Below are 25,373 nucleotides of genomic sequence, written 5' to 3' on the forward strand. Positions count from 1 at the left end.
AGTGGAAGGGAAAAGATCAGAGCTCAAGCCTGTGTTACTCTGGCGCCCAAATGTGTCCCTTACACCTTGCCACCAGCACATGCGAATGTAAGACTCCACCCCCCCACCCCCCAGCCATGCCTTCACCCTTTTACTGGGGGCCCAAGTTTACCAGGAGTCTGATCTCTCCGCTCACATCTGCAACCTCGCCTCTGGCCAGCAGGAAAACCCCGACAGGTCCAGGCACGTGCCCCAGACGCTTCCGCAGCAGCAGCGGAGGGACGCACAGTGGGTCTGCATGGGCGCACAGTGGGTCCGCCCGGGCAGAGCCGGAGTCTCCTGCCCACGCGTCTGACCGCCCCGGGTCTGGGGGGGGGGGGGGACAGCGCCGCGGGGCTTCGCGCCATGACATCAGCCCTGGTGTGGTGCAGTGTGCAAAGCCCACTGGTTGGCGTGGCCCGGGACACGCCTTCCCCGGAGCGGAACAAAACGGGGCGCGGGCCGGGCGCACCCAGTCGCCGCTTCCGAGAGCGTTCCCGCCCGCCCGCGCCGCGCAGCCAGCTGCCAGGTGAGTGCGCCCCGGGGCCGCGCGTGCCCGGCCCCTCCGTGCGCCCCCCGGCCCGGCGCGGCAACCCCGCGGCGCCTGCCCGACTTCCCCCGCCGCCGGGCACGGCTGGGGCGCTGCGGGGCGCTGGAAGGAAAAGCGGTGCGGCCAGGCGGCCGTCCCGGGCCGCGGGAGTGGGACAGGCGGCCGCACTTAACCGGAGCGGCGCTCCCGGCTCGGGGCGTCCTGGCACAAAGGGCTCCTGCGTGCGCCTGACCCGGGGTGGCCCGGCTCCCCCACCGCCTGCAGGTCTGGCAGCGGAACAATCCGCGATTCTGCGCGCCACTGACGCTCATTGTACGCAGGGGGATGAGGGCATCCGTGCCACCCCCCTCCCTCACCCTCCTGCTCCGGGAGGAGAATGTGCCCGCGGGTGGGGTGGGGAAACATCTGGCTGCAGGGCCCAGCCTGGGGCCTCTGTGTCATGAGCGCAGGTGTCAGTTTTCACTCTTCCTCGAGAACCAGACGGAACAACATTTCACCTGCCCCCACCCACAAGTCTTGGTGCTAGGTGGGGACGATTATGCCCCCCCGCTCCCGTCAGTGTTTGGTGGCCTCAGTCTTTGAAGGCTGGGGAGCAAGAAAGGAGCTGGTGTTGGGCAAATTTAAAGCAAGTGGCAATAGGTTACCCCACGAACAACCTCTGAGGCAGGTGTCCTATCCACTCACACAGGCTGGGGAGTATCCTGCAGGCTCTTGGTCCCTGTGCTGTTGTGAGCTAACCAGGACCTGGGTCTAGGCTGGGGGCAGTAGCCTGGGCTTGGCCCCTCCCTAGCGGCCTGGGCTCCAGCCACCCACCCCCCTGCTCCATGGGGGTGAATGAGCCCGCAGGGCCTTCCCTCCCTGGGAGGGCTCTGCATTGGGATCCAGTTGCAGTGGCACCGAGGAGATCCACTGGGCACCGGTAGAAAGCGTGTCATGAAGAGGCAGCCGGGAATCTCCATGAGAGATTGCTTGGAAGGCAGCCTGGCTCAGTCTTGACAGTTGGATCTGCCACTGAATAGACTGGTGACCTTGGACAAGTGAAGTAACTTCTCAGTGCTCAGTTTCCTTTGGGGATGGCGCTTTGGGGATGTATTGCACAGACGTGAAACACAGCAGGGCTCAATGACTGTCTTCTCTCTTGTCCTCCCCCTTCCTTCCCAGAAGCTGAGGAGGCTGCACGTGCTGGCCGTGTCTCAGGCATCTCAGAGTGCAGGTTGGGGGCTTCTCCTGGGATTTGGGGACAGGGGTGCTGAGCTTCCCTAGCTCTCACTCAATAGGTGCCTCCTGATTCTCTAGCCAGGCTCTGACTCAGGAGCCCAGGGTCTCTCCTTCAAGAGAGACGATGCTCAGCCCTCGACTCCTCTCAGGCAGTTGTCATCCCATCATTGCTGAGGGCAGCCTTGCACGGCTCACAGCTTCCCGGGGAACGACCCTTTGCCTCAGAGAGGATATCCGGGGTGGGGACAGTTAGACCAGGAAGGGAGTTTATCCTGCAGAGGGTGTGGTGTGGGCTGCACGAGGGGGAGGGGGACACTGCCCAGTACGGAGGGTCTTGGGGGGACGGGATGCAGGGGAGAAGCTCAAGAACAGGCCCGCCAGCTCTGCAGCCGGGTTGCTAATAAAGTGTGGAAAACAGGTGCCGCAGCCTTTGGCCTCTGGTCTGCCCCAGTACCTTTCTTCCTGGCCCGGGTGTTTCCTTTTTGAATTGTAAACATCTGCCTCTGGAGCCCGCCAGTCCTCCCTGGAACAGAGTGGCAGCCTGGGAGTGTAGCGTTGACGTGTGGAGGGTGGTCAGCAAACATCTGGTGAATGAAAGGGGTAGATACAGGCTTTTAGCTGAGTGGCCCTACTGGACACTCATAAACCTTGCAAAGAGTTTTTCCCTGTGAGTAGTACTGAGAACCAGGTGAGGGGGGAAAAAGACAGAGTTTTTATTGACTGTGGACCTCCTGGTGGGGAGAGGAAACTGGGAAGGCTTTTGTGATAGACTGCCAAAGTTTCAAATATTCATGGAAACCCAGCTTATGGTGAAAAGTGGGTTTGCTTGAGGACTGAAGAGTCCTGCATTATACGTTTTGAGGTGCCAGTGAGGTCTTCTAAACAGAGTTGCCAGGGAGAACAAAAGGACCTTTTCTCCAAGTCAACCATCTGCCATTACTTGGGCATATTGGCAAATACCTAGAGAGTCACAAAACTGAACAGTAAGTGTTAGAGTTGGCCTTCCCTTAAGGTAATCATAAGCAGATACTGCGCTTACCGTGCACCAGAGATGGGCCTAAATCCTTCACGTGTATCATCTAGAACAATCTATGAACAATCTAATGCTCCCCATTGTACAGATGAAGAAACTGAAGCTCAGGGTGATAAGGAACTTGTCCAGTAGCGCAACTGGTCAGTCGTGGAGGCTCCATTCTAACATAGGCAAACTCCTTCCAAACCCATGCTCAGTGATTGTGTTACTATTTTTCTTTGCTCCTGTACATTTCCGATTTCTGGATCAGTTAGTAAAGAACTATCTGCCATTTATGAAATACACTTTACAAAGTGCTTTGCTGTGGCTTATAAAGTACTTAAGGAAGACATGGCTTTGCTCTTGTGAACGTGGACGGAGGTAGGGTTAGAACTCGTGACCTCTAGGTTTCCACTCTGCTACATGGCCAGCAAGGAGAGACACCCCCGGATGTTAGGTCCCAGATCCTAGTGGGTATGCTTCCACCAGGTCTGATGCGTGCTTGAATTTCCAGGTCAGGTTTGCAGGAAAGAAAAGAAGCCTGGAAAAGAGACTGCTTGAGAAAAAGACACACACACACACACACACACACACACACACACACACATACACACAGCAGCTAGCTGTGGGTAGGGAGGACAGGGAGAGGGGGTGCTAGGTACCAGAGGCTTTGCCTGTGGTTTCCAGTTGTCAGGAATTTCTCTGGTAATGACGTGGCTGGACTACGCAGCTCCTCAGGAATTTGTCTGACGTCGGCATTGAGTAATTCCCATGTATGGTAAAGTGTGTAAATACGGAGGCAGTTAGCATTTCCAGACTCTGGCATTTCCAGCGCTTCCCCAGGGCCAGAAGGCAGTGTCTGCCTCCTCAGTAGTGACAAAGGAGGAAGGAATAGAAGGTTTGCAGCTGGAGCATAGGCTCAGCCCCAACCAGGCAAGCAGACCCTCCCTCTCCAGTGTGCTGGGGTTCTTTATGCGGGGATTGCGGTGGGGAGGCGGGGGATGGAGCTTCCTGTGAGGTCAGCTGCGAACAACCTGTTTGTATGAGGTCTAAGTGCTAATTTGGTTTTGCTTTTTAAAAATCAATCCAGGAAACATCAGTCAGACCTTTCAGCATGGGACCACAAGTTGTTACCACTCTACATTGACATCATTCCAGAAAAAAAACAAAGAAACTTGATCTGTTGAGTAGCCCGTGAGACCTTATTATAATATAGGATTTCTTGTACTAGTTTTGAAATATTTTTTAAAAAATCGTAGACCCTCCCGCTCTTCTACCTTGGTTGACCTTCAGATGTCTGAACTCCCAAGGGTGGAGAGCTCTGCGGGAAAAGGCATTACGAGACAAGCAGGAGGGGACATAGCACTGTACTTGTCAGCTCACAATCACGCAAGGGCCATGGACATAGATGTGGAAAGAGAACACTCCTGCCACAGATTGAGGGCTGAGCTTGAGTGACAGTCAAGTTCTGGGGTACCATGGGGCCTGGAGTGATCATAGCGCAAAGATGCAGCTTAGCCATGCCATGGGCAGGGTTGTGAAGGAATCATGTAGTGGGCTGTGGGAAGCTGGGGACAAATTGGCATTTCTTTATTGACCATCCATCCCTCTCCCAGTGACCATTACTTTCAGGGCAAGTCTATTTCCTGGGTTTTCAGGTGTCACCTCTAAGACATGGGTTCTGAACCCTGATCAGCAGGAGCCCCCCCCTTCCCTCTGTCTCCTTGGCTGCTCTCTTAACGTGGGGGCGTGGAGGAAGAGGCTGAGCTGCAGGGTTGGATGGGATGACAGCCCTCCTGTGTACCTGGCCACGTACCACACAGCTCAGGTAATGTGAGCAGTGCATTTCTAACTAGACAAACACCTGACAGGTCTCTACCAGACCAAGTGGGTGGGGACCTGAGCCCTGTGCCCAGAAGTCGCTTTTTGACCCTAAGGAATAAGAGATTTTGGAATGGGAGAGATGGGATTTTTCCACTGGAGAAATAAAGACAAGGAATGGTTTGTCAAATCAGTGGTTTGACGAGACTTACCTTCAGGCACCTGTGGCCAGTAGTTAAGGATTATACGTCTCTGAAATGGTTCCTTCGGCTTGAAACATGATCACACTGAACCCATCACCTCATCCCGACTTTCATGACATTTGTGAACATGAGGGCCTGTGCATTTCTCTCCTGCTATGTGAGCGGCCATCTTGAATCCCTCTTCTCAAGATTGAAATCTGGATACAGTTCTTAATGGGACAACTAGATAGGAAGGTGTGGACAGCTTATCAGAAGAAGCCAATCCTTGGCTTCTGGCTTCCAGCTAGCCCTAAAGATCCCGACTTTTTTTTTTTTTTTTTTAAGATTTAATTAATTAATTTTAGCGGGGAGTGGGGGTGGGACGAAGGAGAGGGATAGAATCTCAAGCAGATTCTTGCAGGGCTCCATCTCACAACACTGAGACCATGACCTGAGCCGAAACCAAGAGTCAGATGTTTCTAGCCATTCAGCAGAAAATTCAAGCCCTATTCTCTTTTGAGATTAGCAATGTGGTGAAGTAGACCAAACCAGAACACAGACAGCAATTGCCAATGGGAATGTAACTCTCTGAAACCCACCATGTGGAGAATATGATTACAGAAGATAGCAATGCTTCTTGAACACCAAGAGCAATACACAAACGAACTTGATATAAAGACACAAGCCTCTGCTTGCCTCTCAAGTCGCCGGTGGCGGGGGTGGGGGGGTGGGGGTGGGGGGGGGAGGGACTAAATCCCAAAGAAGGGCAAGTCGCTTGTCTTGTTTGCTGGGCTGACAGATGAGTCAGGAATTCATGGTCCCTATTTGGCATGTTATTTCTCAAGTCCTACGCCTTCCAGATGTGGACTAGCTGGGAAGGACGGTCAACATCTGGGCCCACAGCTGGTGAGAAGCTTGCCGGGGCCAGCCCTGTCAGTGGTGATCAGCGGATCCGGCCTGGCACCGTGCCGTCACTTCCATACATTCTCATTGCCTCCTCAGAGTGGGGATCTGAGGGAACCAGTGTATAGGCCAACTTAGAGACTAGCAGACTGAAGCTCAGAGAAGAAAGGACGTTGCCCAAGGTCATTCAGCCAGGAACGGATGAATCCAGACCCACTTTCCTCACCACTGAACACTCCCACCTGAACTCGGACCTGGGGAACTTTCCTCCTCAGAGTCTCCCATGGGGTGTCGGACGGTCAGAACTTGAGATGAAGCCAGGTGTCCCTCTAAGTACTCCAGAAACTCTGAGAGCCGGGTTTCCTTTTAAGGCAATCAGCCTCCTGATAGCTAGCTAGAATGTGGCTGTTAGAAAGAAGGGGCTGAGCAGGAGGGCGGGGGTGGAGTGAAGAGCGCTCCCTGCCCCTTGTAGGGAAGGAGGTGGCCCGGGCTCCCTCCAGCTGAGACTCTTCCCCACAGGCAGGTCCCCTGGAGGGGTCCTCTTGTGGGCAGAGGGGATGGGGGGCCCATCCACAGGGGCAGCCTGGGACCCTTCCAGTCAGTGAACAGTCACTGTTTTTTATCCCAAGGTGCTGGAGCCCTTGTCTCTTCACTGGGCTCCTGAGAGGAGACCCCCAACGTCATGGCCAGGCTCGAAGGATGGCGCAGCCCAGAGGCATCCCAGGCAGATTTTCCTCACTGGCAGGTCCTTGGGTTTCACCCATTCTCTGCCCATGTTCCTGTTTCCCTGGGGCCCTGCTGGATGTGGGCCCCTGACATGGAGCCAGGGAGAACAAGGAGAGGCCTGTGTGGAGCTGTGGGTCTCCCCCAGGGGGAGAAGGGCTTTGTATCTGGGAACAAAACACTGCTTGGAACTGGCTCCCAACCACATGGTTAGGGGAACTTTCCTCCCTTAGGGGTATTCCTAGGGGCACGGAGTGTGTCCCTACTAGTTCAGGGGGCTGGAAAGGGAGGAGAGAACCAAGCATTGGCGTCTTCTCTGCCTACCGTGTGTAGGCACTCCTATATAGGATGGGGCGACAGACTGACAGCTGGGGTGACAGAGGGCCCAGAAGTGGCTAAACCCGAATCGGAATCCAGTTCTGTTCTTCTCTGAGCCTTGTTTTCCTTATCTGTAGGGTGGGCATATATTCCCCATCTCCAGGTGGGAAGAAAGGGATGATGTCCGTAACCTGGTGCAAAGCAGACATGCAGTCGATGGTAGTCTGTCGGTTGGGGTGCCCTGGCTGCAGGAGTCCCGGTCGTGATGCCTGGTCACCTCCTCAGAGGCAGAAGAGAACCCGTGTGGCTCCAGATGAACACGCTTGTTTTTCCAGAAGCTTCCCAAACAGAGCTGCCCTCACACGTCACTGCCTGTCCTTGAAGCCGCCCCCACAGGGGAACGGGATGGCCATGGTGGGCCCCTAGAGCTGGGCATGGGAGCGCGTCCCCTGAGTCACTCAGTGGAGGGTGGCTGGGGTTCTGCTACACGAAGGGGGAGAAGGGTTGATGCTGGGGCCGACAGCAATACACATCACTATTCTCACTGAACTGCCCCGCACATCGTAGGGTTTTGCAGCCCTGAGCTCTTGCTTGACCAGGCAGCTGGCCCCTGGAATCTTTGGGGCAGAGTGGAGTGAGGGAATGAATGGTGGGATCGGGGATCTGGGAGTTCAGGCCCTGTGGGGGTTATCTGAGGAGGGCAGAGAGAAGTCACGTGCCCTTAGAGAAACCCTACCTGCGGGGGGCGTCAGTGATGTGCCTAAGCCTGAGGAGCTGTGGTCGACGCAGAACCTGCGGAGGGGAGAACTGGCCTTGCACAGTGGTCCGTGGCCCGTCTAGACCCATGTGGGAGAGGATGATGGGCCCCAGCCCCAGCCGTCCGCCTCCTCGCAGCCTCTCCCAGCTCTGCACTGACTGAGCACTCCCGGCATGCCAACGCCACTCTGGGCATCCTGGGAGCGAACCCAGCGATTCAGTCACCAGCCCCGCTGATGGGTGAGGCAGGGTAACAGGAGACAGTGGGGAAAGGAAACTGTGCAGGGGAGAATCTCAAGGTGAGGGGTGTGGTTACTCTCAGGTAGCCGGGAGTCACTGATGGTTTTTGAGCAGGGGTGCCCTCCACAAAAAAGATCTAGCAGCTGCTAGTGGGGATGGAAGAGGAAGGAGATTCCAGAAGCAGCATGACCATAATTGCTGTCTCTCTGGGGATGCATTCAGTTGTAAAGAGGGAATTTGTTGGTTTGTTTAACTGGAAAATTCAGAGATAGATTGACCTTTAGGTTTGGCTGAATTTGGTGGCTTAATGATGCATTGCAGACTTAGTTTCTTTTGTCTCTCAGCTCTGTCTTCCCTGCTGTCAGCTTCATCCCGGAACTGCCTGTCTCCCTTGGGACAACAATCTCAGAGCCCTCTCCTCATTGGGGGAAGAGGGACTTGTTTCCAGGAAGTTCTCTCAAAAGATCAGGATGCTTTTTCTTCCAGAGTGCCTAGAACTGCCTTCTCCTATCTTATTGGTCTGAAATATTTAGCTGGCCCGTCTTTGAGCCAATAACCTTGGCTGCTTAGGTTAGGTCCAGGCCATGTGCCATGGCTGATAATCGGGTAGTTGCCAAGAAACAGGTGTATATGGCGTGGTGTCCTTTTCCAGGGGGCCGGCAAGGGATGGGCTGCGTGAGGGAGAGGTGGGGAGGCTGGGGTAGGGTGGTGGGAAGAAGAATGGAGAGGAGAGAGTCTAAAGCGCTCAGCACTGGTTTCGGGGGTGAGTGGGTAAAAGGGAGCACACAGAAGGGTGCAGCTACGGGAGGGGGAAGAGCCCCTCGACAATCTCAGGAGTGGGATAATTCCTTTGTGATGGAGAGAATGGTTGTGGTACCATGAGCAAAAATGGAAAAGTCGAGAAAAAGAATAAGTTTGAGAAAAGGCAATGAGTTCAGGTCCGTCACGTTGAATCTGAGGTACTTGTGGACCATCCAGGTGGAGATGCTCACTGAAATTAGATGTGTGAGCCTGGGCTCAGGGGAGAGGCCAAGGCCAGAGGGGTATGGAAGTTCTTGACAGAAGGGGGCCAAGGTGGGACCCAAGGGAACCCCAGCTTTTCGGATATGGGAGCAAAGCAGAGGGAGTGAAAGTGTGCTTGACAAAACCTTGCTGAAAATCCCCGTGATCGTTGTGATATTCGAGCCCCAGTGCCCGTGAAGAGCAGCACCACCCACACCACTTTCCCCACGTGAAACCCTGCTTGTCAGCCCGCACGCACTGACTGTGCACCTCTGCTGGGTCCGAGGCTCTGCTGAGATGCCCCGACACAGAGAACTTGGCCCTGGCTGTGGTTTTCAGTATGAGAGCATCCTTCGTTCATTCCTCAACTACTTCCTGATCGCCTGTAGGAACACCTGTATGCCAGGTGCTGAGCAGGGCGTGGGGACTCCATTGTGAACATGACCTAGACTTTCTTCTTGAGCTGAGGCCTGTGTCCACAGTCAGATGGGAAGCTCTCCAGCAGTGGAAACCATGTCTCCCTCTGTCCTTGACATTGATTCTAGCTGCAGCCACCAGGAAGGTGGGCTCTGGATAACACATCCCTGTTTTCAACATTTCCTGATACAGAAAACTGGTGAGTTTTCTCCTTAGGCTCCTTTGCGTCCTGAGGCAACAGACCCCTCTGGCAAGGTCCCCCTTCATTTCCAGCACCCCGCATCATCCTATACTCACCACATCCTGAGCTACCTCATCCCCCGTCCTGTACCCATGGTCGCCTGTACCTTGCACAGGACCCCGCCCTCCGTGAGCTTCTGTCATCTTCCTCCTTCAGTCGCATGTCTGTTGAATGGAGGAGGGAAATGGGAGGAGAGACGCTGACCCCATCAGCCTGAGGGGGTGTCTGTTCTCCAAGTTTCCATGGCATGTACCTGCTGTGCTGCTCTCTGGGGCATCAGTACCAACCTGGAGCACGGCCTCTCCTGCAGTCTTGGACTCCTGCGTTAATAATAATTAGTGAATGCAGGGGCCCCTGGGTGGCTCAGTCGGTTAAGCATCTGCCTTCGGCTCAGGTCATGATCCCGGGGTCCTGGGATCGAGTCCCACATCAGGGTCCCTGCTCAGTGAGGAATCTGCTTCTCCCTCTGCCCCTCCCCCTTCTCGTTCTCTCTCTCTCACTCACTCTCTCTCAAATAAATAAATAAAATCTTAAAAAAAATAAATACATAAATAAAATCTTTAAAAATAATAATAATTAGTGAACACTAACTATAGGCCAGGCACCGTACCATGCCTTTGACATGCCAGACCTCATTTTATCCCCAGAAAAAAATCTGTGAAATAGCTTTTGTTTTTATCCTCATTTTACAGATGCAGAAATCTAGGTTTAGAAAGACAACTACCTTGCCCAAGGCACACAGAGCCAGTGAGTGGGGTTCAGAATTGGACCCAACCTGTCTGGTATCAAGACCTCAACTCAGAACCAATACCTAGAGCATCTCAAAGTTGGTCTCAGGCTGCCCGCTTTGGACTCACCTGGGGTGCTTATTAAAAATCCAGATTCCTGGGACGCCTGGGTGGCTCAGTCGGTTAAGCATCTGCCTTCAGCTCAGGTCATGATCCCAGGGTCCTGGGATGCAACCCTGAGTGGCACCGAGCCCCACATCAGGCTCCCTGCTCAGCGGAGAGTCTGCTTCTCCTTCTACCCCTGCCCACTGCTCCCCCTGCTTGAGCTCTTTCTGTCAAATCGATAAATAAAATCTTTAAAAAATATCTAGATTCCTGTACTTCCCCTGGGGTCTGGGGTGGCGCTGGTCAATCTGATTTTGCAGAAGCCCCCCTGAACTCCCAAATTTTTTTTAAAGATTTTATCTATTTATTTGAGAGAGAGAGAATGAGCAGTGGGGAGGGGCAGAGGCAGAGAGAGAGAGAGAAGCAGACTCCCTACTGAGCAGGAAGCCTGATGCCAGGCTCGATCCCAGGACCTGGAGATCATGACCTGAGCCAAAGGCAGATGCTTCACAGACTGAGCCACCCAGGTGCCCCGTGCACTCCCGGTTCTAAAGGGCTCTAAGGCTGGAGAACTGTGCCCTGTGTGCCTACCCCTTCCCCCCCCCCCAGCTTAAAAAAATTTCTGGGTTTTTTTTGGTGAGCTGTATCTTACATATAAAGGAGCATATAATACCTTCATGTATAGTTCAAAGAATAATTGTAAAGTGAGCCCCCATGGGACAACCACCCAAGTTAAGAAAAAATATTGTCAGCGCCTTAGCAGCCCCTCTGGAGACCCCCACACAGCTCTGGGCCTTTCCCTGTCTTACAGGTAACAAGTCTAAGATAATAGTTTGTGATCATCTTCCCTTGCTTTTTCTTTATAACTTTTCCACCCGTGGGTTCATCCCTTGACAATATGAATTTTGTCTGTGAACCTCCCACAGATGATCTGTATTTTGTGAATTCTAGTGTATCTGCTCTTTTGGCTCAAACAGACCTTGGTGAGATTCATCCCTGTTGATGCACGTAGCAGAGGGTTCAATGTCTTGCTTCCACAGCCTCCTTTGGAGAGCCGGTATCTTATGCTTATTTATATTAGAGTGCCTGGCCCCGGGCTGAAAATACAGCAGTGGCTCAGTGACTGTCTGTTGCTGGCACTGGGGCAGGGAGCCCCCGAGTGGCAGTGTGAGAAGGACGTGGAGAACCATCAGGAGGAAGTGCCCAGCCAGGACTGGGGGCCCCCACAGGTGCCCTGCCTGCCCTCTTGCCATCTTCGGTCTGCCTGTGGTTCTCCCGTCACGGGCAGTCTGGGTCTCCAGCTCCCCGTAAAACTAATTCCCTGTCTGGGTCCAGTTTCAGGATGCCAAACTGGGGAGGAGGCAAGAAATGTGGGGTGTGCCAGAAGACGGTTTACTTCGCGGAAGAGGTTCAGTGCGAAGGCAGTAGCTTCCATAAATCCTGCTTCCTGTGCAGTGAGTATGCGCCCCGGGCCCTGCCGCTGTTGCCGTGGGGACTGGGACGGGGCCTGCCCCCACAGGCTGGGCCTGTCAACACCGCAGGGGACGGGCCCCATGGGATGTAAACAGCTTGACATTTGGCTGGAGCACAGCTGGGGAGGGAAGCACTTACAGGCCTCTTTGTTCCGCTCAGAAGCTGCTTTCTAAGGGGAAGAACTGGCCAGAGCTGGTGGGGGTGGCAGCCGCTCTGGGGCGGGGTGCCAAGCTTCCAGACTTGCTTAGGGAAACTTTCCACTCTGCTTTCTCTTTCTCTCCCTGCCACAATGCCATCATTTAAGAGGAAACCACTTTGGGCCCAAGGTTTTACCCAAATTTGGACCCAAATGATCCCTTGTTAAAAGGTGAGAGAGGTTGCAACTTTATGGGGACACTGAGCCTGGAGGAAGAGCTGGGTTCTCCCTTCTTCAGCCCCTCTGGGCCATCCCTCACCTCCCATTTTGCTCCAACAGCCTGGGATAAGGGGACGATGAACAAACAGATCTTTGACATCCACCCCCAGTAACCTGGAGCTGGCTCGAATCACAAGCCCGGGTGAGCAGGAAACCGGGCAACAGACAGCAAGCAGCTGGGAGCCGTCAAGTGGCTCCAGGAGTCCTTGACCCCAACGGTGTTTTCAGAGCACCCAGGAAGTGGTGCCTTGAGGAGGCGCCCCGCCCCCCATTTCTAAATGATTTGGTTCACTGTGATCAGAACAGAGGGTCCTGGTCAGAGGAAGAGGAGTTTTCCGTGAGGGCAGACAGAGTCGGAGGCAGGGGAATGTCTTAGTTAAGTCCTGGGTTTCTGGAGCCAGTCGGGCAGGGTTTGAATCTGAGTTCAGTTTTGGTTATCCGTGTGCTGATGGGCAAGTTACTCGGTTTCTCCCTGGTTGAGTTTTCTCACGATTACAGGGGAGCTAATAATACTTAACCTCATGGGGTTGTTGTCAGAACGAACAGAAAGAAGCTTGGAAAACAAAGTACTTAACGCAACTGCGAATGTTCGCTAAATGACAGACACTGCCCTGGACACACACACACACACACACACACACGCGCGCACACACACACACACACGCACGCACACGCACGCGCTGCTGAGGGAGCTGCAGACAACGTGATGTGGTGACATAAAGGAGACCTCATAGCCCGTCTGAGAGATCCAGGGAAGGGGGTCCCATCCATCCCGTATCACATGAAGCAAAGTTGGGAGTGTCCATGGCCGCTTTGTTCCCAGGTGATTTGTGATCCAGAGTAGGAACCAGATGGACCAAGGGCCACCTGGTCACTGGATGTTCACCAGATCTCTTCTGGGCCACCCAGCTGGGAGGCACCCAGCACAGGGCAGCAGGGGCCCCCCCACACCCTGCGCAGCCAGCTGGAGTGGCCACCCAAGGGCTGCATCTGATGAACAGGAGTAAATGAGCCCCAGTGGGGCCTTGTTGGCCCGTAGCCCACAGAGGAGGCCGCAAACAGCAGCTTCTTGTTATCAGCAGTTCACTGCACTTAGGAATTTTCAAGCCGTTTATTTTTTCAGAGGGCTCAGCATTGGCAGGAAGAGGGTCTGGGCTGCTGGGGTCTATAGGGCTTCGGTCTTTGCTCTCACATGTTGCTTAATCACTACAGAGGCAGCTGAGAGGCCTCGGTCCTGCTCGTGGAGGAGTAGCTGTTGGTGGTGGTTGGGGGAAGGCAGGAATTCAGGGGGTGGCATAGGAAGAAGGGAGCAGGCCTGGGGCAGGGCGTGAAGGGGTGTGGAGGATTAGAAACAGCTGTGGAAAGTCAGGCTGGGGAGCAGGGCTGGGAGGGGGTGTTGTGAAAGTAACAGCCATAGGGAGCAGTCTCGTGTTGCCCTGGGGTCTCCGGGCCAGCACAGCTCCTGGGTATCCGAGCTTAGAGAGGTCCCGGCAACCAGGTGTCCCCACAGCTTGCTGATTCCTGGTACCAGAACAGCACTGAGCACCCAGCAGGTTCTTGATGATTTGTTTTTCAATGGAAGGAGCATCGCTTCTCTCTTTCAGAGAAGTGGGTGATTAAGTGTCCAACTTGAATTCAAGAATTCAGAATGACCCCGAGAATCAAAGGACGTTCCTTCCTAAGTTTCTTCTGAAGGCGCTTTCCTTCCTAAGGCTCAGAGAGTATGGACCTGGGTGGGATTAGGGCCATAGTCCCCTTGCTGTCTGGACCTCTGACCATTCGGGTCCTTGGCTCTGGCTTCTAGTCAGTGTGGCACCTACATTCCCTTTCCTGAGGGCCTGGGACAGACAGGTGGAAGACAAGATGATGTAACAGAGTCAGGGAGAATGGCCTCTGCCCTGGGCTTGGCCTTTGACCTGGAAGCAGGAACAGAGAGGGCCTGAAGTCTACTCCGGTGGCCTCAGTAGGGGTGGCCAGCTCCTGCCAGCAGGCAGGAGAGCTCAGCTCTGCAGTTGGGGGCCTACCCTGAGGCTGCATGCCCTTCTCTGAGCTGTAGCCAACTCCCTCCTGGGCAGCTCAGGGTTGAACAGCCAGCCCTGTGGAAAAGTAGACCTGGTCTGGCCTAATGGTGGTTGACTGATGAAACTGCACTGTTTTCCAGGACCCCAGTGCACAGGGGAAGCTCAGAGAAGCCCTGCATGCCCTCTGACACCAGAATCTCCTCACCCACAGGCTGAAGTTTGTTGTCAGTTTTCACCCTCTTGGTCCCACAGGCTTGGCCTGCCTGAAAGGGACCTGTGGCAGTCAGAAAACAGCCAGGTCTGGAAATCAGGCTTGGTTCTGACCTGGCCCTGCTTCTGGCTTCTGGCTAATTCTGTGAGCTTCTTTGTGGGCCTTGGTTTTCCTTCCAGAGAGAATCCCTCTCTGTTTTGGGGTGGGGTGAGGGGGGCTCTGACCCTCTCACCTGGGACTGCCTCTTGCCCATACTTCAAAATAGCATCAGAAGGCCTCACTGAGCCTGTGGCATCTGGAAGGACATTTTTCCAACAAATGCATAACTAACCATACCTAAGTCTTTTTTTTTTTTATCTCAACATTATTTGGTAGAAATTTATTGAGGCCTTCATTCAAAATTCCCCTCAGTTGCGTCTTTGGTAGAGCCTCCAGGTGACCAGACTATCTTGCCTGGATGGAGGTAGAAGGGTGGAGGGCCTGGGTAAGGTGTTGAAGGTGGGCCATGGTGGACAGGAGGGCCAGGGGGAGAAAAAGCAGGGCAGAAACCGACAGGGTGGTCTTCACACCAGCTCTGGAAGTCAGGGCCCTGTTGGCACCGCAGGGAGCCGCCTGGAGGTTAATGACTGGTAGGCCCTGCTGTCTCCTCTGGGCTGAGCTCTTGGGTCTCCTGCTGGCAAGATCACTCAAAAGAGCCCTCTGTTCCCCCAACTGTTCTTGTCTCTGCTTTCTGCCTTCCCTCTGGTTTTGGAATTCCCAGTTCAACTTGGGTCTTACAGGAAGCAATTCCAGGCCAACTCCTGACTTCCCGCCCTAGAAGGGAATGTTGGAGCCCTTGGCCTGTTGTTCCCTCTCCCTCCTTGCCAGGAGCTAAGCCCCAGGGGAGGTGGTGGGAAGTTCCATATTTGGGCTGCCCAGAACACTGGAATGGGGTGAGGATCTCAAGGGCAGGACTAGAGGGCCCTTATTTAGTCTGAAGTCTGCAACCTGGGGCTCAGGGTAAGAGAGGAGCTGGCGGAGGGCCAGACCCATTAAAGGCAAGAGGATGGCAAGTTGCACGAAGCTGAGCTGAGAGCCATCTCAGGGGGAGGTGAGAGGCGTGGCTCCTCTAGTGGTTTCTAGAAGGCTCCCTCTTCAGAAGGACATGTTTGAGTCTATGGTCCAATTGGGCACACCCAATCTCCATAGTGAAGGAGTATCATAGAACCAAATTGGGACTGTAGGATAAGACATAAGCAGATAGAGTGAGGATGAGTCTCTTGAGAGAAGTAGGTGGGGGTTGGGAGCATATGATCTTTTGAGGCCTGGGCCTGTTCTTCCTCCTCCCTTGTGTCCTGGTGATACTAACTTTACATAATACTAATAAGAGTAGCCAACATTTATTATGCACCTACTGTGTACAGGGTATTGTGCTAAGTACTTTACATGTAAGATCTTATTTAGTTCTCCCCACCACCTTTTGGGGTAGATATTATTGTCTGCATTTACAAAAGGAGACACCGAGGGATGCCCGGCTGGCTCAGTTGGTAGAGCATGCAACTCTTGATCTTGGGGTTGTGAGTTCAAGCTCCATGTTGGATGTAGAGATTACTTAAAAAATAAAAAAAAATTAAAAACAAACAAACAAAACCCCCGAAAAGAACCAAGTGGAGAGATGGAGGCTAGAAAGGGAAAATAACTTGCCCGTCACATAGCTGGAAAGAAAGAGAGTTGAGATTTGATTTTGGGCAGTCTGACTGCCATGACCCCAGGCTCCGACCATTTCACTCTGGATGGCTGGGCACAGGCCCCCTGACAGGCACAGGAAGGTATATGGGACTCACAGGCTTTCTGAAGCTCATCCCCTTCCAATTGCTGATACCCCAGGAATCAGGAGTTCTTCCGAGTCTGACCTCGGGTCTTCCTAAGACAAACTGGTTCCTGAGATCAGAACCTCCAGATCTCGTTGTGATTAGCATATCCTGCATCTCACTTCAAGGCCCACCATGCTGGGTACTTAGTAAATATGAAACTTTTCTTTTCTTCTGAGTGCGTCACTTCACCTGCGGCCCCGGCCCCCCCAGGCACGCATGGATTGTTTCTTCAGGAGTCCATTGCTGGAAGCAGGAAAACCCGGACTGTCTTCCTTTCTTTTTTCTTCTTTCCTGTTGGGATACATTGTCAAGAGCAGAGCGAAGGCCCTCAGCAGGTTTCCTGTGGCTTGGGGTCAGCCTAGGCTGTGGCCTCGGATGATCCCTGGTGTGCACCACAGCCTGGCGAGGGGTGAGGGTGGAGAGGACAGAGGAAGGCACACGTGGGCTCCTGCGAGAGGTGGCTCAGCCGGCCAGCATTCCTAGAATGAGGCCACGCAAATCCCCTCCCTCCCTGCTCCCAGCTCCCTGGCCATCTGACTTCCGTTTTCACGCTGCTCCTGGAAGATCAGGATATTCTCTCTCAGAGTGCCCTGAGAGCTTTAGCGGCAGGCGGGGGGGGGGGGGGGGGGGGGGGGGGTGGGGTGTTGCAGTGAGCAAGCAGCTCCCCCCACTGCCAGCTCACCATGCTCCCTTCCCTCCCCAGTGGTCTGCAAGAAGAATCTGGACAGCACCACCGTGGCCGTGCACGGCGAGGAGATCTACTGCAAGTCCTGTTACGGCAAGAAGTACGGGCCCAAAGGCTATGGCTACGGGCAGGGTGCAGGCACGCTGAGCACCGACAAGGGGGAGTCTCTGGGCATCAAGCACGAGGAGTGAGTACGAGAGTCTCGCCACCCCCTTCCTTGAGGTCTCCCCTCCCACCCCCGTGTTGCACACATTTGCAACCACTTCTGGTTCAGCCGTGGAAGGTTCAGAAAGCCATTGATCTCCAAGGAAGTCCTAGAGCCACCCACTGGGGGTCAGGACAACGAGAGTTGCTGAGGGTCTAACGGGAAATAAAGCAAGCGAGGCTCTTCCCTGTGTGAAGAGTGCAGCCTATATTTACAGAGGGGTTAGAGCGTGGAGGGACCCCAAGAATTACTTGGTCCAATGTCCTCTTTTCTCAGATGAGAAACCCCAGCCCAGGCTCAGTGGCCTGGCTGGGGGTCCCACGGGTGCAGAGCCAGGCTCAGAAGTAACAACACTGCCCCACCTGCCTCTTTCTCTCGCCATCTCTCACCCCTGCACTAAGGGGCAGCCATCTCCCTTCCTTGGAAATGCGGCAGGGTTTCACTGGCACCCACTGACCTCTGACCTGTTGAAACAGTGGCTATTGGCAGTCTGCCTGGCCAGCATCTTGACCTTGGGGGGAATGTACAGAAATGACAGATGAGTGAGCACATTTTAGCCAAGGTCATTGCCCCAGAGGGAATGATTTGTCAGCAGATTTCTCCTGGAAAGAATCTAATAGGCAGGCTGCAGGAATGGGGAACAAAGGAGGGCAATTCTTAGCAAATGAGCTGCTCACTGATGCCCGTGTTTTAACTCAGTGGTGGAGGGCAGTAGGATGCTTCGATGAAAACAGCATTGTGCTGAGCCTGGGTCTGTCCATCTGTAAAATGGGAGAGCACCCTGGAGGTCCTGGTTGGGAGAGCCGCCCCCTACTGATGTGAGATGAAGGTAGGGTCATGCCCACTCGGGACCAGCCCCACTAGTCTCACCGCACATCCTTGCCCACGCAGGGCCCCTGGCCATAGGCCCACCACCAACCCCAATGCCTCCAAGTTTGCACAGAAGATTGGCGGATCCGAGCGCTGCCCCCGATGTGGCCAGGCAGTCTATGCGGCTGAGAAGGTGATTGGTGCCGGGAAGGTAAGGTGGCTTCTGGGAAGATGGGCTGGGGAGATGCCTTCTTGAAATGTGGGCTCTAGAACTTTGTAAGTCGGCCCTGGATCTGATCAAGGGAGCGTGAGCACTGGGCTTTAACTCCCTCCCTTCTAGGGAAGGAATAACCCTTCGTCCCTGTGTTGCTTGTCCCTGTGCCTTCCAGTCTGCAAGGACTGAGGAAGGCACACATAGGCTCCGGGGAGAGGTGGCTTGGCCAGCATTCTTATTCATGAGGATAACAGGCCCGCCATTGATGAAACTGATTATTAAATGCTTATGTGCAATTTATAGGGAGTTGTAAAGATCAATCTGATGGGTTTCAAAGGAGCTACAAGCCCCCTAAAAGCATATGCAAAATTTTGTGTCTCTGGGAAGAAGATCCACAGTTTTAATCAGATTTTCAAAAGGATTTGTGATCCCCAAAATGTTAAGAGCCACTGGAAAATCCACATACATTCCGTATTGTAAGACCTGGATTCTGGGAAAACGTGTCCATCCATGTACCCCCAGAGCAGAGATTTTCAAGGTTCAGGGCTGATCAGAGCCTCCTGGGAAGCTTTTGCAAACTATTTCTTTCTTTCTTTCTTTCTTTTTTTAAGATTTTATTTATTTGATGAGAGAGACACAGCGAGAGAGGGAACACAAGCAGGGGAGTGGGAGAGGGAGAAGCAGGCTTCCCGCGGAGCAGGGATCCCGATTCGGGGCTCGATCCCAGGACTCTGGGTTCATGACCTGAGCCGAAGGCAGACGCATAACGACTGAGCCACCCAGGCGCCCCTTGCAAACTATTTCTGACTGCCATGTATGCCTTCCCCTGTGGACTCCCAACCCCAGAGCACAGTAAGAATCACTGTAGCGAGCCCCCATCCCAGTGAGACAATCCCACCTCCCAGAGAGGCTGCAGTGGAGAAGAGGCAGGAGAACTGGTAATCCACCAGATGAGTGGTCAGAGAATCATGGAAGAGGCATCCTCAGTCTATGGCCAGAGAGGCCCAGATGGAGGAGAGACTCGGCCAAGGTCACATAGCAAGCGTCTGGAACAGCTGAGCCAAGAGCCTGTCTGCAGCTCTTCTGGCTTTGGGTCTTGGCTTTCAAGTCTTTTCCACCTTGAGGAAGGGGCCCAGGACCAATGGATGGGGAACTGACACTTAGGCCACATCATCTAGACCATAGCAGGCTCCAACCTTGACAGTCACGGTTGGAGATAGGTATTATTATCCCCATTTTACAGATGAAGAAGCTGAGTGTCAGAGGCATTAAGTTAATTTGCCCAGATCTTCCAGCGAGGCAGTGGCTGGACTAGGAGTCAAGCCCAGGTCCCTCTAACTTGGAAGTTCCTGCTCTTACCACTGTTAACTCTGCTTTGGGCCACTTAACCTCTTTGAACCCATTTCCACAGCTGTCATGAATCCTGGCACCATGATTAAGACCTTGGGCCCTAAAGGCGCCTGGGTGGCTCAGTCAGTGAGGCGTACGACTCTTGGTTTCAGCTCAGGTCACGGTTTAGGAATCGTGGGATCAGCCTGCTTTGGTCCCTGCGCTCAGTGGGCAGTCTGCTTGGGATTCTCTCTCTCTCTCCTTCTGCCCCTTCCCCTGCTCACACTCTGTCTCAAATACACAAAATCTTCAAAATGACTGTAAAAAAAAAAAAAAGACCTTGGACCCTAGACAACCCTTAGTTTTGGCCACTTACTAGTTGTGTGACTTTAGGCAAATCATTTAACCTTTCTAAGCCTCCATCTGCATCTGTAAAGCGAAGCAAATGACAGTCCCATCATACAAAGTTGTTTTGCAGAATAAAGGAGACACTGCACGTGGGGGCCCCAGCACAGCCCCCAGCGCAGCGCCCAGGGTGTGCTCAGGACACGTTGGCCGTTGCTGTTACTGTTGGGGCTGTTGTTACTGTTACTGTGTACTTAGGGGGATTGTTGTGAGGTCAAAAGGAAGATCCTTGCCATGGATTAAATGATATGAAAACGGGAGATGTTAATCTTATTATGCAGTTGGTATCTTTTTCTTTTTTTTCTTTTTTTTTTTTTTTTAAGATTTTATTTATTTATTTGAGAGAGAGAATGAGAGAGAGCATGAGAGGGGGGAGGGTCAGAGGGAGAAGGAGACTCCCTGCAGAGCAGGGAGCCCGATGCGGGACTCGATCCAGGGACTCCAGGATCATGACCTGAGCCGAAGGCAGTCGCTTAACCAACCGAGCCACCCAGGCGCCCAGTTGGTATCTTTTTCTGCTCATAGTGTCTCACTAGGAGATTCGGAAGTTATAAAAGGGCGCCTGGGTGGCTCAGTTGGTTAAGCGACTGCCTTCGGCTCAGGTCATGATCCTGGAGTCCCGGGATCGAGTCCTGCATCGGGCTCCCTGCTGGGCAGGGAGTCTGCTTCTCCTTCTGACCCTCCCCCCTCTAATATGCTCTCTCTCTCAAATAAATAAATAAATAAATCTTAAAAAAAAAAAAAGAAAGTTATAAAAAATAGCTAAGAATCACTATGTCCATTGCCTGGACAGGGTCTAAGTTAAGGCTGTAACTTCTGAGGCATGGATATAAGAGATGTTTGTGTTCAAACAGAAAAGGTCGGGAGAAGCTCCCACCTCTCTTTGGCCTTGGCCAGGAAAGAAATAATCGAGGAACAGGGGTACGTTTAGGTGCTGAATGAGTGAGCAAAGGGATCCAGCTTATTTGGAGGGTGGGCAAGGCAACGTGAGGGGTGGGTGGCGGTCCGCATGCGCTTCAGCCCCGCTCGCTCGGGCCTGGAGAGCTGGTGTGGCAGCCCCTGCTCCCCAGAGGCGGAGGCGAAGGCTGGGTGGCTGCTGAGGTGCTGGGAGGGCCTGCCCATCTCAGCTGTCTGGACTCCGCTGTCTGCTGTCCCCGCTGTCCCCGAGGCCTGGGAGGAGGAGCCAGCATGCACAGGTCAGGCAGCCAGGAAATCTGAGGGGATCCAGCTTCCTCTCTCATTCTCCAGCCCAGGCTGTGCTGAGGGAGTCTCTTTGACCTTAAAAGGCCTTGTTTTGTCCTGCCTGCGTGCTGCCTGCCCCTGGCGGTCCTGGTTTTGCAGAACCGTCTCTACATCAGGGGCCTAGTGTGCTCAGCTGTTGCTAACGGGAGCAGGGTGCTGAGAGGTCCTCGTGTCCGTGCTGGCTCCCATCACCGTGTGCAAACCCCGGGCCCGCCTCTTCCCTGGCAGGCTCTGCGCGGGTTCCTCTTAGACCCACAAAGGACCTTCTGTGGCCCCTGGAGAAGCCGCACTCCTCAGGCCTTGCCCTGCTGAGTTCAGTGCACTTCACAGACCCCTTCTCCTTCCAGAGTAATACTCGATCTGATTGGCTCCGGGCCTCCTCTGGGCCAGGCCTGTGCCGGGCACGTTACATCGCTCCCGCTGTCTAATCCTCTCAGCCAGCGAGCCAGGGAGATACCGCCAGCCCCCTCTCCAAGACGGAGTGGCTTCCGGGCAAACAAGGAGCCCAGTGCTAGAACTTCAGGGGCCAGGCTGGCTCAGACGAATCCCAGTTGCAATAGCCTGCACCGTGGCTGGGCCCCATCCGTGTGTGTGGATACTCAGTTCTCACGACCGTTCTGCAGGGTGGGCAGGGGGTCTCCCGGAGGAGGAAATGGCAGAGGCTGTGCAGCTAGTAGGTGGCAGTTCCAGGACGGCCACACCGCTGATCACCAGGCAGGATGGGTCTGGAGAAGGCTTGTGCATGCCTGTGGGGGAAACAGCTACCCTGGTGGCGATCCCACCCCCTCGCCTGCCCTTTGTGGTGCAGCTGGTGCCACTCACCGCCCAGCCATTGCAACACTCCCTTGAAGATGATGTGAGGTTGTGTGTGGTCCGTGGCCTGCTTCCGCCACTGCCTGGCCCCATGGGCCACGTCCTCCCAGCAGGACCAGCTGAGCAGACTTCGGAAGTGTCTTGAACCCTTCCACTGTCATTATGTCAGGGGGAATGGGGCTGCGGGGTAGGGGACACCCTCGTCCCTGGAGGCAGCATTAACTGTTTCCTTCCCTACACAGTCCTGGCATAAGTCCTGCTTCCGGTGTGCCAAGTGTGGTAAAGGCCTTGAGTCCACCACCCTGGCTGACAAGGACGGCGACATTTACTGCAAAGGTGGGTGGTTTCACTTCTAATGCAAGGGTCGAGAGGTCTGAGGGGGTAGGGGGCTAACCAGTTATGCCCTTGCTAAATGTAAACCCAATTCCTGGCCTTGGGGTCAATTCCGGAGCTTCTAGTGTGACCCTTCACTTTACAGATGAGGAGACAAGCCCGGAGGGAAAAGTGACTTGGCCAGAATCATATGACAGATACGGGCAGGATGGGGCCAGGACCTGGGTTCCTAACTCCTAGTCGGATGCCCTGACAGCAGATAGTGCTTCTCCTATAATTTCAGCAGTGGGGGAAATGGCTATAATGTGGAGCCAAGAACTTCCTCACTACCGGGGCTCGGGGTGCTACAGAGGTGAGGGGCGCTGGGGGGATTTTGCTGCTCTGGAGGCCTGGCCAGGTGCCCAGGGGGGAGGATCTTTGGTGGGAGGGCTGGGAGGTGGGGCCTGGGGGAGGAGGAGCCAGGCCTTACCCCTTCTCTCTCGGCAGGATGCTACGCGAAAAACTTCGGACCCAAGGGCTTTGGCTTTGGGCAAGGAGCTGGGGCTCTGGTCCACTCTGAGTGAGGCTGCCGCCATCCACCGCACGCTGCCCACTCCTGTGCTTTTCATCGCCATTCCCTTCCCAGCAGCCTTGGCGACCTCCAGGATCCCTCCTCCCTCTCTCAGCCCTGCCACACATCACTAATGACTTGAACTTGGGTGTCTGGCTCCCTCTGGTTTGGAGTCTGCCTGAGATCCCACTCCTCTACGGGGCTCCCTCTGACTGGGACCTGACACCATCACCAGCAGGAGACCTCAGTGTTTTAGTGCAGGTGGGACTGGGCCCTTCTCCCCACAACCCGCCCCACAGTCCTCTGTTTTAGCCTGTTAGGCTGAGTGTCCGTCATCAACCTGCCAAGATCCCTGAGCCCACGTCTCGGATCCCAGAGGAACAGTAGGCCCAGGGGAGAGGGAAGCAGGAACAAGATGGGGCAGAGGAAGCTGGTGGTTCATTAGATTCTCCTCTGCGGGTAAGAGGGTGGGTTTCTTGGTGTCCCTCGGAATAGGCCTGGGGAGTTCCAGCTCGGGAATTCACTGTGGATGCAGAAGGGCATACAGACAGGGTCATGGACTATTGGAGCTACTTGCTTCTCTGAGCCTCTTGCCTCTGAGGCTCTGGAGACCCGGTGTCCTCCCCCTCGGGGTGAGGAAAAGAACTCAGGTCTGAGGACCCAAAGTCAGGATGTGGTCTGACCTCCCCAGGCATCTAGTTCCTTGTTTGGCAGAGGCCCGGATGAAACACCTCCCAACACACACTTTCATTTATCAGTGGCCCAAATCTGAGGGTAAATAGCTCCACCCCTAACCCCAGTCCCGAGGCTGTGGTGGTAGCTCCTCCCCGTCCCAGCACAGACCAGGCCGGTGCCCTGTTCCCACCACTCCTGCTCGACCCTCAGATGTGGAGGGAGGCACACACAGCCTCAGGCTTCATCTGGACACCCCTTCCCTATGTTCCCAGTCCTCAGGACCTGCCTGCCCACTCGGGGCCTTGCCCCTGCCACCCCACCCTTCTCCAGGAACCCTTCTCTGGCCTCTTCACCCCCCATCCCTTGCAGGCCCCAGGTCAGGAGCAGCAGGAGGAAGGGGAGGGGCTGGGTCTTGCTGCTCCCAGTGACTGAAAGGACAACACTATATGGAGCAGTCATGTGGAGGGGCTGCAGGCCCGAGCTGTGTTCAAGCTGACTTCTCATCTGGTCAATAAAGCCTAAATCTTAGAACAGAACTCTGGCGTCCTGATCCCATGTCTGTAAGAGTACAGCGAACCACAGGGCTGGGAGGGAACTTCATTGGAGGCATCAAATTAGCAGGAGGTTAGGTGGAAATAAATATGGTTTGTTCCTGTTTTTCTAAGGGCTGCTTACTTTCTAGTATCAGTTCTAACTGAACCGCACTGCCCGGAATGACCCAACCAGCCCAGTCCCGCTGCCTTGCCCTGTCTGGCAGCCCCCACTCCCACATCTGGGTGTGAAAACTGTGTGGACTTTGGCATTTGAGGGGCTCAGCAAGGCCCCAAAGCTGTGCTCAGAACTTCTTCCAGCTTGGGAAACCCCAGAGTGGGAGGGGAACTCAGCCGGAGGAACTCTCATGTCACATCCAGAAAGTTTACTTCTGCCCGGGAGGGATGGCATGGAGGGGCCTAGCTCAGCACGCGGCGAGGTCCGGGCCCTGTCTTAGTCTATTCTGGCTGCTATAACAAAATGCCATAGACTGGGTGGCTTATAAACAACAGAAATGTATTTCTCATATTTCTGGAGGCTGGGAAGTCCAAGATCAAGGCGCCGGCAGATTTGGTGTCTGGTAAGGGCCTGCTTCCTGGTTCATAGCCAGCCATCTTTCTGCTGTGTCTTCACACAGCCGAAGAGACAAAGAAGCTCCCTGGAGCCTCTTTTATAAAGGCACCAATTCCATTCTTGAGGTCTCTGTCCTTACGGCCTCATCACCTCCTAGAAGCCCCACCTACCAATGCCATCACATTGGGGATTAAGTTTCAACAGATAAATTTTGGGGGGACACAAATTCAGTCCATAGCATTCTGCCCCTGAACCCCCAAATTCATGTCCTTTTCACATGCAAAATACATTCATTCCATCCCAGTCACCCCAAAAGTCTCACCTCGTTCCAGCATCAACTTTAAGTCACCCCAAAGCCTCACTCATCGTCATCTACAGAAGATACGGGGGAGACTCCAAGTAGGATTCATTGCAGGAAAATTTCCTCCCCAGCTATGGACTTGGGAGAAACATGTTCTGTGTTTCTGAAATACAATGGTGGTGTTAGAGGATTTTTTTTTTCCTTTATTGCCCGCAGTTCTTGGTCATGCTGCTTCAAAGAATGAAGAGGTAGACCAGATGAAGAGTGGTAGGCAGCAAAGCAAAGTTTATTGAGTGATAGTACGAAGCTCCCAAAGAGGGAGGGGGCCTGAGAAAGTTGCAGATTTGGCCTTTAGGTCTAGGGGTTTTTATGGCTTATTGGCGGGCTGTGTTAATCTGATTACCCCTTCCTGGGCCTGTCACCCAATCAGGTTTTTATCACCTACCTATCACGTGGGAAAGGGTGGAGGGCTCCTTCCAGGGTGGTGTAAAATCCGTTTA

At 54.1% G+C, this 25,373-nt stretch overlaps 1 protein-coding gene across 1 annotated transcript; it reads left to right on the forward strand.

Moving 5' to 3' along the window:
- The first annotated feature begins 432 nt into the window (after window positions 1–432).
- On the forward strand, window positions 433–24,004 carry CSRP1 (cysteine and glycine rich protein 1). The gene is made up of 6 exons (XM_032422228.1): window positions 433–547; window positions 11,570–11,688; window positions 16,911–17,079; window positions 17,989–18,118; window positions 22,153–22,246; window positions 22,730–24,004. Exons 2-6 carry the CDS (start codon window positions 11,577–11,579, stop codon window positions 22,804–22,806), a joined length of 582 nt encoding a protein of 193 aa, XP_032278119.1. The 5' UTR covers window positions 433–547; window positions 11,570–11,576; the 3' UTR covers window positions 22,807–24,004.
- Window positions 24,005–25,373: the final 1,369 nt, after the last annotated feature.

This window comes from Phoca vitulina, unplaced genomic scaffold (genome assembly GCF_004348235.1).
Source record: "Phoca vitulina isolate PV1807 unplaced genomic scaffold, GSC_HSeal_1.0 scaffold26, whole genome shotgun sequence".
Classification (NCBI taxonomy): domain Eukaryota; kingdom Metazoa; phylum Chordata; class Mammalia; order Carnivora; family Phocidae; genus Phoca; species Phoca vitulina.

Coding starts and splice junctions, on each gene's coding strand:
- CSRP1 (XM_032422228.1), top strand. CDS start 11,577: ATGCCAAACTGGGGAGGAGGCAAGAAATGTGGGGTGTGCCAGAAGACG. Junction 18,119..22,152: donor AGGTGATTGGTGCCGGGAAG/GTAAGGTGGCTT, acceptor TTCCCTACACAG/TCCTGGCATAAGTCCTGCTT. Junction 22,247..22,729: donor CGGCGACATTTACTGCAAAG/GTGGGTGGTTTC, acceptor CTCTCTCGGCAG/GATGCTACGCGAAAAACTTC.